Genomic DNA, 16,581 nt, shown 5'->3' on the forward strand with positions numbered 1-16,581 from the left:
GGATGGCTTACTGCAGCTTTCAAAGTTTAAAGATTAGAAAAACATAACGTGTGCTGGCAGTAACTTCAGTCCCTCCCAGAGAAGTTTGCCAACCTCTTTTCTCTGCTTTGGCATCATGGGATATTGTGTTTCCTATGTAGGGACCGGTTTATTTGGTTCTTTTCCAAGCGAGCATAATAATGATATGCAGGTGTACCTTTTATCCTGGCTATTTATTCAGAAACATCTGGAAACTTTGTCTAGTTTCAGTACATTATGAAAGCAGGACGACGGTGTGTGACCGTGGTATCGGATGACCTTCAGTTCCACCGAGATTCACAGGCAGGAAGAAATGTAAAAGTTTCATTAAGCTACCTCGAATGTGTAATTTAGCTCGCATTTCTCACACCAAGCAGAAGCCAAGCTTTTTCTCACCCTCTTTTCTGTGTCTGTGCTCAAAACCCCATGTGATGATTAGATGCACAGCAGGTAATTTCCAACGTCGTCCTTAATAGCATTACCAGATTGTGTTAATCTGACTCAGTGCTATATAGGTTTATCGAATTGAAGTTTATTTGTGAGTCAGATGTTTTGCTTTAAAGTGTCAGCGTTTAGCTGAGTTTATTTTGCTCAGAGTTCACTCCAAATGACTCAGAGCTCCAAACTTTGGCTTCCTTTCACACTTTCTTAGAGGTCCTTTACCGAGTGGGAGAGTTGTGCAAGTGGGTGTGTACGTCATTCGCTTTAAGCCTGTTGCATACAAGTTGAGCAGTTTTAAATGTCATACATCTCTCTCTCTCTCTCTCTCTCTCTCTCTCTCTCTCTCTCTCTCTCTCTCTCTCTCTCTCTCTCTCTCTCTCTCTCTCTCTCTCTCTCTCTCTCTCTCTCGTTAGAAAAACAGGCTCACTCCTGTCCGTTTATTCAGTCCTTAAACTTTAAATAAGTGGCGAGAGACACAGAGAGAGATGGTGAAAGTGCGTGTGTGAGATGGCATTTCCATTGATTTAGGAGGCAAGAGGACAGGTAGAGTGTTGGCATCTGGAGACTTTAGTATAAAGAACAGCTCCAACATACTGCTGTGCACTTAAACCTGAACATATCAGCTCTTGCTGAGTGACAGAGACTCTGTAAACTGTCATGTAGTTAATATCAAGTATCTGGTCCAAATTATAAAAGCTGCTATAAGTTCACATTGGGCATATTGGTCTCTTAGTACAACCCGTTTGATGGGACAAAAACCAGCTGCATTTTGACTTAGGACTCGGAAACGCTGTGTGATGTCATTTAATAATACTGTAGATGTCACGCACACACAAACCAACTTCTAACTTGTTGCTAAACCCAAATAATTTTTTCCCCAATTACTTGAAGACGACGGCAGGAAAACAAATCTGGAGGTTCAGACCATCTGGTTTAAAGCTTTGGCTGTTGCCACACAGTTGTGATAGATTACCCTGTACAGGCAATTGTGCTCCAGCTACAACTTCATCAGTATGTTTTTCACGTTGACGCCCCATTTCTGCCCTCAATGTAGTAGTTATTATTGTTTGTACTGGTAAAATATCATGAGGTTTAAGTGAATGATCATCATACACCATCAGCAGGGGAGGAAAATACTTGTAATTGTTTTGTTAATGTATTTAAGTCTTATTTTAGGGGCTGTTATTTTACTTTAAGTTAAACATTTCTATAATTAAAAAAAAACACCTTTATACCTTTTTATTCCACATGTTAAAAATCTCCTTTTCTCTCATCCAGACAGTGAGTGTGCACTGGATATCAGGTCAAGCAGTTTACTAACGCATTAACACTACCTCTTTAGCAGGCAAGCAGAAAAAAAATGACTTGAGGCATGTTTTGCTAACTAGCTAACATTGTCAAGCTATATTTAACCAACTTGGCTTACTTTATTTGCTAATGAAGGTTAGACTAGCATTAGCTCATAGCTAGAATAACATACGTGGCTACATGGAACATAATTCTAGCCAATATGATAATTATTGCACACCTAATTGGAAGATAATTCTGAATAATGATGATGATGTACACAGCAAAATATCCAAGTGACCCAAATACTTGTGAACATTTCCTTCTTGTTGAAAATTCTAAGCTATTTACTTGTTCGTCATTCTTATTCACACAAGGTGTACCTCAAGGATTTGTCCTTGGTCCTGTTTTTTTATATGAACTAACATATGCTTCCCCTTTTGCTGAACGGTGTCTTAGCCTCCGTTTTAATGCAGATAATCTCAGTACTAGCTCCACTACAGCTCTTGCTCCTGTCTTTGATCTCAACCCTACAGCTTTCTTAAACGAAGCCCTGACATCTTAAATTGCAGTTTTCAGCTGATAAAGATGGCGTCACCACTGACCCTTTTACAAATGTTCTGTCTATGTAGAAATTTTCACAATGAACTTGCATTCCAACCCTAATATTAGGTCAGTTAGGAAAATTACTTTCTATTAGCTCCACACCTTGGAGAAACAATAAAGGACAGACCAAACAGACATGCCATAGTTTTGTAAAGTGCTGGGGGAAAAGAAACTTATGTAATTAATAAGAAACCAAGCGGCTTGTCACCGAAAGCATTCACGCTTTAACTCGTCTGTATGCAGCAGCATGTGCTCCTTTTGTATTGTAGCACTTCAGTTTAGTGCAGTTTTAATTCTGATTGCTTCACCTGCTCTGTGTGTGTGTGTGTGTGTGTGTGTTGGGGATCTTGCGTGTGCAAGCCTGCAGGATTAGTCCGGCCTTTGTACTGAACCACAGCCGACTTCTATTAACACCTTCTGTTAACACATCGTGATTGTAGTTTTTCACAAATAAATCCATTTTACAATAATGTGATCACAGTGCTCAGTTAGTTTTATCACAGAGGAGAAGTTTTCTTCAAAAATAAAAGGAGAAACACCTTCAGAAAGAGGTCCCTCATCTCCCATAAAACCTTAAAATACTACCCCAGGACCTTCACTTACTTTTAACATTTAGAGCATGAGAGAGACAGAGAGAGTAAGTGAGAGTGATCATGAGCGAGAGAGAGATGCATTATCATTATTCTTGAGTGTAAGCTGCACCATTTAGGGTCTTGGTCCACTGATCCAGGTTATGAGTTCCGATCCAGGTTATGAGTTCTAATCCCATCACTGCCAATGCTGGGCTCTTGATCAAGGCCCTGAACCCTCAACACTTTACATGTGTGAATGAGAAACTTAAGTCGCTCTTGATCACTGAGGATATGATCCATATTCAGTCATCATGTCCCCAGTGAGGCTGTGCCTTTAAGACCTGGACTAACTTAGAAAGCTCTTTGCGTCTATGATAGATTTAGCATTGTACTGTGCAGTGACAAACCGTGCCTCGCACGTTTTCCCTCTACTGAGGCCAGATCCTGCTCACCCACAATCTGAAGTAGGGCACAGGGCCATCGGTCAGGGACTAAATGGAACTTTGTGCCTGGTTTGCCTGGTGTAAGACACATCCTTCTGCCAAACCCAAGCATAGTGGATTGCTGCCTCGGGATCTCTCGGTCTCCTCGTTCCTCGTCTCGCCTGGGTTCATTTTACACGCTGCCTCAGCCAAGCAGCGATTAGTCATGCGCGTGACGGCAAACAGCTCTTTACTGTGCTAAAACTGTGAGCGATGTTACGCATACACATCCAAAAGCACGCTGAAACATGACCTGTGATTAATTTTGCAATGACAAATGAGGTAAATATTGTGATTGCAGACTAGCGAGCATGAAAATGGGTTCAGTATTAATATTAATGCCTGCACTCCAGCACTGCATTGTAGATTACAGTGTAGAATTATAAGCAATGAACTGCTGTTATTGCTCCACTCTGCTGATAAACCAATCCATTTCTGAAAGAGAGAGTAGACTATTTAAAGCTAATCATTAACTGTAGTAACTCGATTCTCATCAGTCAAGCTGTTTTACTGAAAGCTTACTAACTTCACATAACTCAGACGTCGGGCCGAAGCAGAGAGCAAAAGAAGACTGCGTTTTTATCAACGAGTTGAAATTAATCCGAGAAATTTTTTTTCGTATAAACATTTTGCAGTGAATTAATGGCTTTATAACAGTCTGCATGTAAGCTTTTCTTTGTAGGTTATTACTCTTATTTTACAAGCTTTTTAAAATCGTGCCTCAAGCTTTCTGTCCTTCTCAACATGAGCGAGCTTTCTGTCTAGTATTAGTGCTGATCAAGTTTTAGTCACCAGCGCTATCTGATTAAATCACCCCATCGGCCGACTGTATATGTATAGCATAAGCAGATTAGCGTTTATGAGGTGTCCGACTCGCAGGACTCCGCCGCCGCTGCCTCCGTCTCTCCCTGCAGTGCGAAGAACGCACACCAGCAGATGCTAATCTCCTCACACATTTCTGACACTGCATAATCCACACCGCACACACGCATTAGATCTCTCTCTTTTCCTCTGCTCCTTTCTTCCGTTTCTCTCCGAAGTCGGCGTGTTTAGAGTCAACTAAATCCCCGCGGTGCAGACGCCGTCGAAGCTCACTGTGCAGTGGCACCATAAAGCAAGACATTTTTAGCAGCGTGTTTTTGTCGCCGGTCAACATTGTCAGCAGGATGGTTGGGATTCTGCCTTTCCATCTTAGTAAATTAAGACAAGGGTCTCACTTTCACTGTTGGAACTGGTCTGTGGAAGGTATTCGTCTCCGGCTCTGCGGTTTTCTTTCCCAAACACCATCTTTTACTCGAAAACCCCAGACAGTTGAAGTGTTATACATTATAAATTACAATTGTGATGGAATCTGGCCATGGATGCGGGTGCGATCTCTCTCAGACCTGAATCGGATAATTGGGAGAAAGAGGGATGTTGGGGCTCAGTGGAATGCCACAGCTGTCTGGAAGGAATAGACAGATACAAGAGAAATGAATAATGTGTTCTTCTATTCACACTGAAATGTGCAGAGCACAAATGTGTATCACTCCAGCTTTCTTAGCATCTCTCTCTCTCTTCCTCTTTTTGGGGTTTGAGTCCATTCTATAATAGAAATGTGACAAATTAAATTAAGTAAGGAATAAAACTTGACTGGGTGGTGTGATATGACCAGATGCAAAGCACATTTATTACAACCTCATAGAAGGGAAGATTTTTCCCCCTTACAGCACAGAGTTCCTTTTTTTACATTGAGTCAATAATGACTCTCTTTTTAGCTGTTCATGGTTACATCTAATATTTAATGCTACTTCTTTTTCGTGACATGGCTTAGAAAAAGAAGTTCATTACAAAGTGTTGATGCTGGAGACTCCTTTCAGAAATGTTCCTTACCACATCAGTGAAACTTCTAAATCTTTGGGGCAGTGGTGGCTCAAGTGGTTACTGCTTGGGTTGTTGATCGGGGGGTCAGGATTCAAGCCCCAGCACTGCCAAGCGGCCACTGTTGGGCACGTGAGCAAAGCTATTAACCCTCACTGCTGCAGGGGTGCTGTATCGTAGCTGCCCTTGCTCTTTGACTCTGGCTGGCCGTCCGTCCGTCCGTCCTTCCATCCATCCGATTGTTAGCTATAAAAAAAGATTCTGATGACTGTGTAGAATATAATTGAATATGCCCAATGTTGGGCAAACCGGGTAAGTGTAAGTGTGAGTCCTGCCGAAAATGAGCCTTTAATAGCACGTTACATTTCCCTTGTTTTTGTTGTTGAACACTCGGTGCAGTGTTTAAATCGGTGGAAGTTTGGTGTTACATTGAACACAAGTGAAGTCAAACAACCCTTTGTTTAACTCCGAGATGTCTGTGGCGCCTTTTGATCACATTTTGTCTTTCCTTTAGTCTGAATTGTGTTGTGATTTCCATCTCTTTCTTCACACTAGCAAGTTTCGACTGGAGATATGAATGAATTCTGTGCCAACTGTTTATTCCTTTTAAAAGATGAGAGCGCTGCCTCGCGCACAATAAATGACGATTTTGACCTTTTCGCCAATCAATTGTCTGTAAGACTGATGAACGCATGAGCGTTAATGTATCATTGTGTGTGAAAGAGACTCATCAGTAGAGATAATGCTTCACTGGGAAGAAAAGGAAAAATGAACTATTGATGTCCTTTGTATCAACGCCATTTATGAGCAAAGGATTAGGCTAATTGTGTTGCTCTTTGCTAATAAAACCATCTTTGAAACCCACTGGAGATAATTGCTGCTGAAAATGTGTTAACCTGCCAAAGTCAAGCTGAACGTTATTACCCCAAAATCTCCACATGACTTTTTTTTTTTTGTTATTGGTCTTGCTGTGTCTGGATTTTAGCGCTGTGGTGTTTGTGCTGAAGCCAGCAATTTTATTTGAAGTAGAGCAGCAAATTAGTGAAGCACCTGAGGGGGAGCCCTGGGATGCCCTGTGTGCTGGAGTGAGAGGACATTGAAACCTCTCTTCATCACGCAGAGCCGCTTAGAACCTGCTCGCTCTTACAAAGGAACCTGATGACAGAATGGCAAATATCGGATCATAAAAGTAAAAGGGCTAGGTCTGGTGGAGACGGGGTCGCTGTTCTGATAACGAGTGGATACTCTCGTGTCTCTTAGTCACTGTTTATGCTGAATATATATTGTGAGATTTCTGTCCCGATTTTGCAACAGCATCAGATTGGATCCATCTTTATCCCCGTTCATATCCAATCCAAAGTTTTCTGCAAATATCAGCACTATAGTTATAATGGATATCGGCTCCCTGCCATCTCTAATTGTCTCGTATTTGTGAAGAGATTGTACCTCTCGCTCCCTAAGGCTCTGAGGTGTAATATCCCTCACTCGTCCATGACCTGATCAATCACTAACATTATGTCTGAAGACGGTTTTTTTACCCCCCAGCAACAGTGAGACTCTGCTGCTTTAAAGCGAACACAGTTGTGCTCCAGAGAACTGTGTGTGTGTGTGTGTGTGTGTGTGTGTGTGCACAAAAAAGTGGATTAGAGGCATGTAAAAGGTCTGTGTAGTATTACCATCCTGGCTTTTACTGAACCCTCGTGGGAGTGGAGAATGAGGTGAAGAACGCGAGAGGGAGGAAATTGAGGTGAAATTTGATCATGTGTAATAGACTGGCAGCACAGCGCATTTACATTTTAATTATAAATCGAGTAATTACAGGCAGCTGCTTAACTGCTTCACCTGTCACGCCTCCTCTCCTTCCTTCTGCCCCTACCTCTGATCCCGACTCTCTTCTTCTCATCCTTCCTTTTTTCCTCCTTCTTCCTATCCATCTCTGTCTCCTCCTTCTTGTCCTTGTCCCCCTCTTGCTCTTCTTTCCATCTCCTCCTTCTTTTTCTCCTCCTTCTTGTCCATGTCCTCCTCCTTGTCCTTGTCCCACTCTTGCTCTTCTCTTCATCACATCCTTCTTTTTCTCCTCCTTCTTGTCCATGTCCTCCTCTTGCTTCTCCATCTTTCTTTACAGATCAGTCTGCTGACTGGGGTGGTGGTGGTGGTGGTGGTGGTGGGTGGTGAGAGCTAGGAATTCTGCCTATAGTGTTATGGCAGACTGTGGCAGTTTTTTTTAACACTTCTTTTGTATTTCGCTGCTTAACCAAGATAAAATCGGTGTAAAGACAAAGCGTCTCAAACTAAAGTCTCATTGTCTTTACCTGTACTCGTCTTCTGTAGCTTTGTTTCATGTGCTCAGTGTGACATTCACGCTGCTGCTGCACTTTATCTTGCTGTCGCAGACTGATTCGTTTCACTCAGAGCTCTGGGATGGTTGATCACCGCAGGGACCTCAATGTTATTTGTAATATTTAAAAAAATAATATAATAGTTTTGTGTGTGTGTGTGTGTGTGTGTGTGTGTGTGTGTGTGTATATGTGAGTGGAAGATCTCAGGCTCGAAATATGGAGGAAGGAAGTAAATGGGGTTGGAGGAAGGAACTAAGTTTGGATGGAAGAACGAAGGAAGGAAATGTGGAGGAAGGAAGAAAGGAAAGAAAGAAAGAAAGAAGGAAATGTGGATGAGGGATGTACGGAACAAAATTGACATTGTCATTATTAAATGAAACTCTTGTCACCTCTTTGAATCCAGCTACAGCAGTGAAGGCTACAGGAAGAATAGTTTGCTGGTTTCTTGGCACTGATCCTGTTTTAAATCAGGCAGACAGCAGTATGTCTGGCGTTAAGAGTTTCTGAAATTGTCATTTAACTCCGAGCAAAAGATCAGCTTTTTCTGCCATTGAAATCAGCACATTTTCCTAATCTCGGTGTAATCAGTTTGAGTGTGTGAAGAGAGGGGGAAGAGGAAATGTGGGGAAAAAAACATTTGGTACATTTGGAGGAATGAAAGTAGGAAGGAAATGTAAGTGGATGAAAGGAGGGTGGAAGGTAGGAGCTGTGAGTGAATGAGAGATGGATGTAAATGTGTGTCCATAGAAGAAATAGTGCAAGGAAAAAAAAAACAGAAAGATGGTGGGAGGAAAAAGTAAAGAAAGAATGAACAAAGGAATCCGAGGAGTGGAGATGACACTAAAACAAAGTAGGAGGAAAAAGACAATCTAGAAAAGAAGGAAAAAACCTGAGAATTAGAGAATGAAATTGTTTGAGAAAAGATGAAATGAATGAAAATTAATGGGAGGGAGGGAGGAAGGATGGATCAGGGGTAAAAGTAAGGAAAAGTATTACTCAATTCTCTGAGAATCTGAGTGTCTGTCACCAAAACTCCTGTAATGCACTTTTAAAGTGTCAGTGTGAGACCAGATTAATCGAATTCCAGCTTTATTAACAAGTGTCATTCATTCCTTGGAGAGAGAGACTGAGGGAGAGAGCGAGAGACTGAGGGAGAGAGCGAGAGAGACTGGGGAGAGAGCGGGAGAGAGCGAGAGAGACTGAGGGAGAGAGCGAGAGAGACTGAGGGAGAGAGCGAGAGAGACTGAGGGAGAGAGCGAGAGACTGAGGGAGAGGGAGAGGGAGAGAGCGAGAGACTGAGGGAGAGGGAGAGGGAGAGAGCGAGAGACTGAGGGAGAGGGAGAGAGCGAGAGACTGAGGGAGAGGGAGAGAGCGAGAGACTGAGGGAGAGGGAGAGAGCGAGAGACTGAGGGAGAGAGCGAGAGACTGAGGGAGAGAGCGAGAGACTGAGGGAGAGAGCGAGAGAGACTGGGGAGGGAGCGAGAGAGACTGGGGAGGGAGCGAGAGAGACTGGGGAGGGAGCGAGAGAGACTGGGGAGGGAGCGAGAGACTGAGGGAGAGAGCGAGAGAGACTGAGGGAGAGAGCGAGAGAGACTGAGGGAGAGAGCGAGAGAGACTGGGGAGGGAGCGAGAGACTGAGGGAGAGAGCGAGAGAGACAGACAGACAGAGACAGAGAGTGTGTGTAGGTGGACAGTTGAAACAGAAATGAACACTGTGCTGGTTTGCTGATCTTATTCCTGCTGTTGCTGCTCCAGACATCTGGACTGAGGTCTCTGCCTTTTCTATCGTCTGTGGATCTGTTTTTGCTGGCAGACGGAGTTATAGCTGTGTGTGTTGTTCAGTGTGACTGGTGTAATTCTGTTCTTCTGTAAGGAGATCTGATGTTACCTGCACTTACTAACATCCTTATTCATCATGCTCACATTCACTGCTCTGCTAAAGGTAACGAGGACACAAACATTCATGTAAAATGTCCCCACACATTACACAGTTACACTAATATGTAGTAAGTAAGGGAGGGATCACACACACACACACACACACACACACACACAGTCTGGATTGTGTTGCTTTTAGATTACAGTAACACATTGGTTTATTTATGAATGTCTGTATGTCCTGGTGCACATTTAGGTGGTTTATAGTCCAGAGGTACAGAGCATCGCCTGTACAGAACATCGCCTGCTTGCACAGGGACCTTTAGAGGTTCAGAACTGGATATATTTGATCATTTCTTTTTAAGAAACATAGGATAGGATTTATTTCCTCTTCTATCCAAGAAGCAGAAGCCAGTGGGAAAATCTGCCGGGTGGCTCTGCATTTGATGTTCTTCTTTCAAGTCGCTGCTAAAAGAAACTTTTAGGCCAGAGCCGCTGCGTGTGGGATTCTCGTTCTCCTCCTTTCGTTAATTCATTAATTATTTTGGCAGGCTAGCGTCTGCTTTTAATGAGTTCCTGAAGGGCTAGATCACCTCGCCTGGCAGCCAGTTCCTCCTGCCACACTCTCTAGCAACACCCAAGCTCATATCCGCTTTAGACCACGAGGAATTAAAGGACTCCTTTCCCTCCTTTGTCTGCGTTGATGTTGTTGTTTCTTTACCAGCAGGTTTTAACCTCAAACACGATAATCCCAGTTCATTCCAGATATGTAAAATGTCCGAGAAAAATCACATATTTTGTCACATATGTATTGTTTATTTAAAACCAAAAATAATAAAAAAAAAAAAGTGTATTCTACTGGGGTTGTAATGCTCTCGGTTGACAGTTACACCTCACTTTATTACCTTCCTTTTTGCTTCCTACTTTCACCTTCTCCATTTCTCCATATCTGGGGGGTGTGTTTGTGTGTGTGTGGGGGGGGGGTGTATATAATAACAGACATTAGCCTTTAAACGAATTCTATCCTACAAAAGCTTTTTGGCACACAGCAAATTTCCTCCCCACAGCTGTGATGAGTACGATTCTAAAGGGAAGACCACACAGGCATGTTAGCAAACAGATCCACAACAGAAGTGAACAAATAATAAAATGTAGAATTTCCTGCAAGTATCTTCACCTTTTAAGGTGTTTTAATGTCATCTCACACTGAATTTGGGGGAAAAAAGCATGGATGATTCTACTAAAGTGTTTGTTTTTCCCCTTCACTTGCAGGCCTGAGTGGCTACTGGACTTTTGGGCTGTAGTGAAGTTCACACAGTTGTACAGTAATTTGGACGGAAATCGCAGCACAGCCACAGCAGTGTAAGACAACTGGATACAAGTGTATACACACTCGTGTTGTGCTCTGCTTTACAGGGGAGAAAGTATCGCAGCATTCCTTTCACCCAGAGAGCACAGGCAAGTTCTCAGGCTACCGGGCAAAGATGATGATTTAAACTCACAGCAGTCTCCAGGCGAGTCTTCCGCTGCACCGTATGGGTGATGGCTGATTTCTGTTGGGTCTGTAGGACAGTGTACAGGTTCCCCATTAGGTTAGAACCTACATAGTGAGAGTACATGGTGACTTAAAAAAAGGTTTGGATTCAGTACGCAACATAGAAATGTTCTCAAAGGAATAACGATTCTGCAACTGAAGCTTGAGAGGTCTGAAACAAAATGCCTTGTCTTACATCAGTAGGGGGTTTATGGTCAGGCATGTGGCTGATTAAAGGGAGTAAAAACTCTTTAATCGTGGTGAATATGTACTGTAAGATGGGCTGCAACAGCAGAAGACTATATCAGCTTCCACTTCTGTCAGCAACCAGCAGGTCTCTACAGGCTACAGCAGGCACCGGCACACCAAGACTGGACACTTGAGGTCCTGTATATCATGATCCCTATCCCTTTATATTGTAGAAAAGTCTTAACAATATGATCACTTTGTCAAAAGCCTTAGCTTTAGGTCCTTTGTGCCGGTACCTGAAGTTTGTGTATGTTTTATTAATGTAGCATCGTCTATGCACTCAGAGCCTCTCTGCAGAAGATTGAAGTAGCTTGACAGAGTAAACAGTCGGGTAAACATTTGCACACAAGTAAACATTAACTGAATATAGGACACAAACAACATCCAGGCATCAGCACCGTTGAGAAGCTGCATCGGATGGGTTTTTTCTGGGCCTTGTGTCCTCATACTGTGTGTGTGTGTGTGTACAAAGATAATTCTTCTGTATATTGACAGAAATAAAATTAGGAAGTGAATCAGTCAAGGTTTTTTCTTTAATTTCTGAAAACACTGATGAATTTTATGATGAGCAGCAAATTATTCATCTCAGTAGTGTGAGATATTTGCTGAGTTTGATTTGCTCGGTGTGTTGTAAGTCACACGGTGTGTGAAAGTCTCGCAACACACACAGCTTCTAATGGTGTGTGTCCTCTTTGTTTTGTGGTTTATCACCAATTAATCACCCTCTCCGCCAGGTGTATGTGAGAGATGAATGAAGTGTCTGATGGGGGGAAAAAAAAAAGCTTTCGATTAGCACTTCACTTAGACTTCACTTTCTCTCTTCAGCCTTGACATGCTTTGGTTTGGACTGCAATTTTTTGTCCTCTAGAAAACTCAAACTGTGTGTGTGCACTCTTGCATACATGTTACCTCAGATCTACTGTCACCAGGGCCTATTTACAGAGTTGAGAGATCGTTAGCTGCTTTGCGAACATTATTACACTGCCACCAAGTGAGGTTCCTGTTGATTAGTTGACAGTTGCAATAGACAAGATACAAATACCATTGAAAATGAAGTTGAGAAAATAGACAGCAGGAGACAGATGACTACACACACACACACACACAAATTAATTGCCAGGAAGTCTAAGGTAATTTAAATTGCAAATGGGCACTGACTTGTTTCCTAACTTGAGCGATTAATATTTTATTGTTTTACTGAGTGAAAATGCCATCAGTGCTTTTCTCTTTTTTTCATCGGCTCCAAATAGGACAGGAGTTGGAGAGAGATGGCTCGCTAATAGTGAAAAGTTAAAGTTTCGTCCAAGTTTTAATTAAACTAGATATCCGACTATAAAGGTATGCAAATAAAATGTCGAGTTACTCAGTGATCCTTTACTTTGCCTTTCAAAACTTCAGTGTTGACCTTTTCTTTCTCTTTCTGCTGTTAGGTTTTTTATATTTTTTAGTTTTTGCTCTTCATTCCTCATCCCCACTGTATTACTTGCTTTCTGTCCTTGTCCTTCTTTCACTGCTTAATCATCCCTTTCCCATTAACGCTCCATCTCTTCCTCCTCTGTTGATCACCCTCGCTCCTGTTTTATCATCTTTTCTCAAACATGTTCTGTAATTTCTTAAAGTTCCTACCGGGCCATGATCTATCCGTTCAGTAGGACGCTAATTAAAAGGAAAAAAAAAAAAGGCACAGTGGGTGTCCTGCTCGTCTGCTTGCCCGAGGAGGGACACTCAGGTTGACGAGAAGAAGACAATGGAGAACGAGGGAATCGGAAAGTAAAGGACGAGGTGGCTGCAGGTTTTAAGAGACACAGAGAGAGGATTGCATTCGTATGTTTTGCGTGTTCTTGGGTTTGTGCTTGAGTTGGTTCATGACAGCACTGATAATTGGGTGTTGTTGAGTTAGACTGGAAGATCAGAAGGAAAGTAAAATCTTTTAAAAGATCAGAGTTAGTTTTAGAGAACCGCTACTCTTCCGGTTACCGTTTGAGGGTTTAGTACAGTTGCAGTGAAGTAGTACACAAGAGATGGTTTGTTTATCTTTACTGCACTTTTGGTCAGACTTACACAGGTTAATGCTTATTGTCTTGTAACGCCGTAATACTGTTAATGTGTATGGGATGTGTAATATCTCTCTCTCTCTCTCTCTCTCTCTCTCTCTCTCTCTCTCTCTCTCTCTCTCTCTCTCTGGCAGGTTCTCCTGTAGCTGAGACAGTTCTCTCTGTGTCTCATCGCTGTTCTTCGAGACCTCTGTACCCCGCGTGTACTCACTACTATCAGCAGCTAAGGCATCACAGCTTGGCACTTGGGAGAGAGTGTGAAGAATTCCTCTCACTCAGAGAGAGAGAGTGTGTGTGAGTGTGTGTGGGTCTGTCATCTGCTGGCAGGTGTCGTGCCCCTCATCACCCCACGCACTCAAAGCTGGCGATGTCCAGGGTCCCGAGTCCGCCCCCTCCCGCTGAGATGACCAGCGGCCCTGTGGCTGAGAGCTGGTGTTACACACAGGTGGGTGAAGACTGGGGAATGTGTGTGTGCAAATGAACTTGATGTATATATCTGGCTTTTCTTGCATTGAGTACTCAAGCAGTGAGTTTGCAGACTTTGTAGTGCGAGTTCTATAACAGATTTCTATTGGTGAAAATGGGTGGACTTCCATTTCAGATGCCATGGTGTGAATTGGTATAGAAGATTTTCGGATCAAATCCTGATTTGGGTTAAGCTACGCTAAAACTCATTGCTCGGTTGCTAGCTTTGGCCACTTTTTAGACCAGCTTTAATTGATAAAAGAACCTATTGAGAAATTTAGAAATCTTAGCAGCTGAACTCAACACAGCTCTCCAGCTCACATCACGCTACTGATGGATGAAAGCGACTTAGCAGATTCACTCAGCCAGTAATGATCCCCGTGTAGAGCCTGACTGTGGTGCACTTGCTCCCAGTGACCAATCACTGATTGCCAATGTTTTTTCAACAACCAATCAGTGATTAGCATGATATCTCAATGAGCAGTAAGCGACTAGCGCTGTTTCCTGACACTATTTGTCCCACCCTCGTAAACGCTTTTCTTTGTGACATTTACAATTAATAATGGAATCAATCAATCAATTCACCATCTGTCTGTCCACCTTCATCCACCCGTTTCTCTGACCATTTATCTCTTCATCCATCCACTTGCCTTCAGATCTTCCATCTATTAATTTGCATGTCCACTCATCCTTCCGTCTACCTATTAGTGTATCTGACAAGCATGAGTGTCTCTGTCCAACTGTCCTTCCGTTTGCTTTCCCATCTTACACATCCAACCAATTACAGAAGCTATCTTGTACATCCACCACAATTAAAGGGATTTCACAGCCCTAATATTCACCTGTGGATGATTAGCTCAGCATAGCTTTTAATATCCACATCATACACCAGCCCTATGTAGAAGATGTAAGAAACCTGTACACCACCACATCCCTTTTTCTGTTCAAACCACTATGGGTTTATTACCCCCCTCTCTTTCCCTTTTTCTGTTTGTTTCTATGGAGATGAAAGGCAGTTTGGATGTGGTGTGTTTTTTTTTTTTTTTATATAGAAGTTCTGGCCATCATTTACTTATCTCTCAAAAGAAAAGGAAAAAAGAAATACATGTATAGATGTGTGTCTGTGTGTGTGATTCAGATCAAAGTAGTGAAGTTTTCCTACATGTGGACCATCAACAACTTCAGCTTCTGTCGGGAGGAGATGGGCGAGGTGATCAAAAGCTCCACCTTCTCCTCGGGAGCAAATGACAAACTCAAATGGTAAGCAGAATCAGACATCTGGACATAATGTAGTGTTCATATATTGATCCCGGGTTTAAGTGGACTATGTGGCTTGTTTGCATTATGGACCTCGTATTAACACGTAGTAAATAAATTTATCAGAATTGTCCTTAATGTACGTGCTTTAAAGCAAACGAGAAGAGTCTGTGAATCCGCTTGAGTTCATCGGCTTTAACTGTTGATTAGGGATCAGGGAGCTAATGGATTAACGTTGTCCTCTTGTCCAGGTGTTTGCGGGTCAATCCAAAAGGCCTGGATGAGGAGAGTAAAGACTACTTGTCCCTCTATTTGCTCCTGGTAAGCTGTCCCAAGAGCGAAGTGCGTGCAAAGTTTAAGTTCTCCATCCTCAACGCTAAGGGCGAGGAGACCAAAGCCATGGGTGAGTCTGCACATGAAAGACTGCAGTTGAACTGAATATCTTACTTAACCATATCTCAAAACAAGCCACAGCTGGCCAGTGGTGGCTCAGCACTTACGGCTGTAGGTTACTGATTGGTCTTGGGGGTTTTATGCCTTAGCACTGCCAGGCTGTCACAGTTGGGCCCCTGTGCAAGGCTCTTAACCCTCTCTGCTGCAGCCTGTTCATGGCTGACCCTGCACTATGACCCCAGTTTCCTAACAAGCTGGGATATGTAAAGAAAAGTATTTCCCTGTGCTGTAATGTACGTCAAAAATAAAATCAGGTTCCCTTTCTTCAGTTCTTTCCCCGGTTAGTTTGCTAGCTAGTTCATGTGCATTTGCATCCTCCTGCTAAAGGTGAAACTGTGTGTCTTTTCTTTACTCTTATCTTCATCTGAACAACTTTAGTAATTTGCGTGAAAATATTTGTTTGTTTGTTGTGTCTGTGCGTGTGTGTGTGAGAGTCTGTGAAGAATTAGCATATTAGCAGTTGCTTAGCCTGAGTGCTAACATCACTAGAAGTTTGCAGAATATTTGAATGTCCTTATTTATAACATTCTCATTAAGAACGCTTGATTCTGTGGTTATTAACTGATATTAAAGCGTCAGTGTGGCAAAGCAAAATGTGCAAATCCAGATCTTGGTCACAAATCTACTTTAAACACCAGACTGTGATTCTGTAATCAGATGTTTAAAGTCTGCAGGCAGAAAATGCTTTAAATCCACAGGGATCTTAAGTTTATCGACTGTCACATTATTGATCAGATTTAAACTCTTAAACATGTTTAGAAATGGAATAGCAGATTGTGGAACTAACCTCTGGGAGCAGTTCTAACTTTAATGATATGCTTTCATTTGTCTAGTGGATAAACTTGCACTAATCACCATGAGCCTCAGTGCTGCTGTGTCTCAGGAAGTTATCAGTAAAAAGAGTGAATGCGTCCCTGACCTGTTCACTGTGATGGGAAGTGGAGGTGTGAGCATTACTCACTGGCTCATCTTACTGAGACATGCTGAGAGAAAAGACTGAGAGGCTGATGAGAGGTCAAAAAACCTCGTATTTCATTTGCCAAATTCTTTCATTTTCTGCACTTTAATGGGCGTCCCTCCTCCACC

General features: G+C 42.5%; 1 protein-coding gene across 1 annotated transcript in view; it reads left to right on the forward strand.

Annotated features, from left to right (window-relative positions):
* The window catches only part of spop (speckle type BTB/POZ protein), a 76,393-nt gene that overhangs the window by 25,500 nt on the left and 34,312 nt on the right, over positions 1-16,581 (forward strand). Inside the window, exons 3-5 of the mRNA XM_060892431.1 lie at positions 13,455-13,765; positions 14,924-15,045; positions 15,294-15,445. Coding sequence (XP_060748414.1) covers positions 13,688-13,765; positions 14,924-15,045; positions 15,294-15,445 — 352 coding nt within the window. The 5' untranslated portion in view covers positions 13,455-13,687. The remainder of the gene's footprint in view (positions 1-13,454; positions 13,766-14,923; positions 15,046-15,293; positions 15,446-16,581) is intronic.

This window comes from Tachysurus vachellii, chromosome 18 (assembly GCF_030014155.1).
Source record: "Tachysurus vachellii isolate PV-2020 chromosome 18, HZAU_Pvac_v1, whole genome shotgun sequence".
Classification (NCBI taxonomy): Eukaryota; Metazoa; Chordata; class Actinopteri; order Siluriformes; family Bagridae; genus Tachysurus; species Tachysurus vachellii.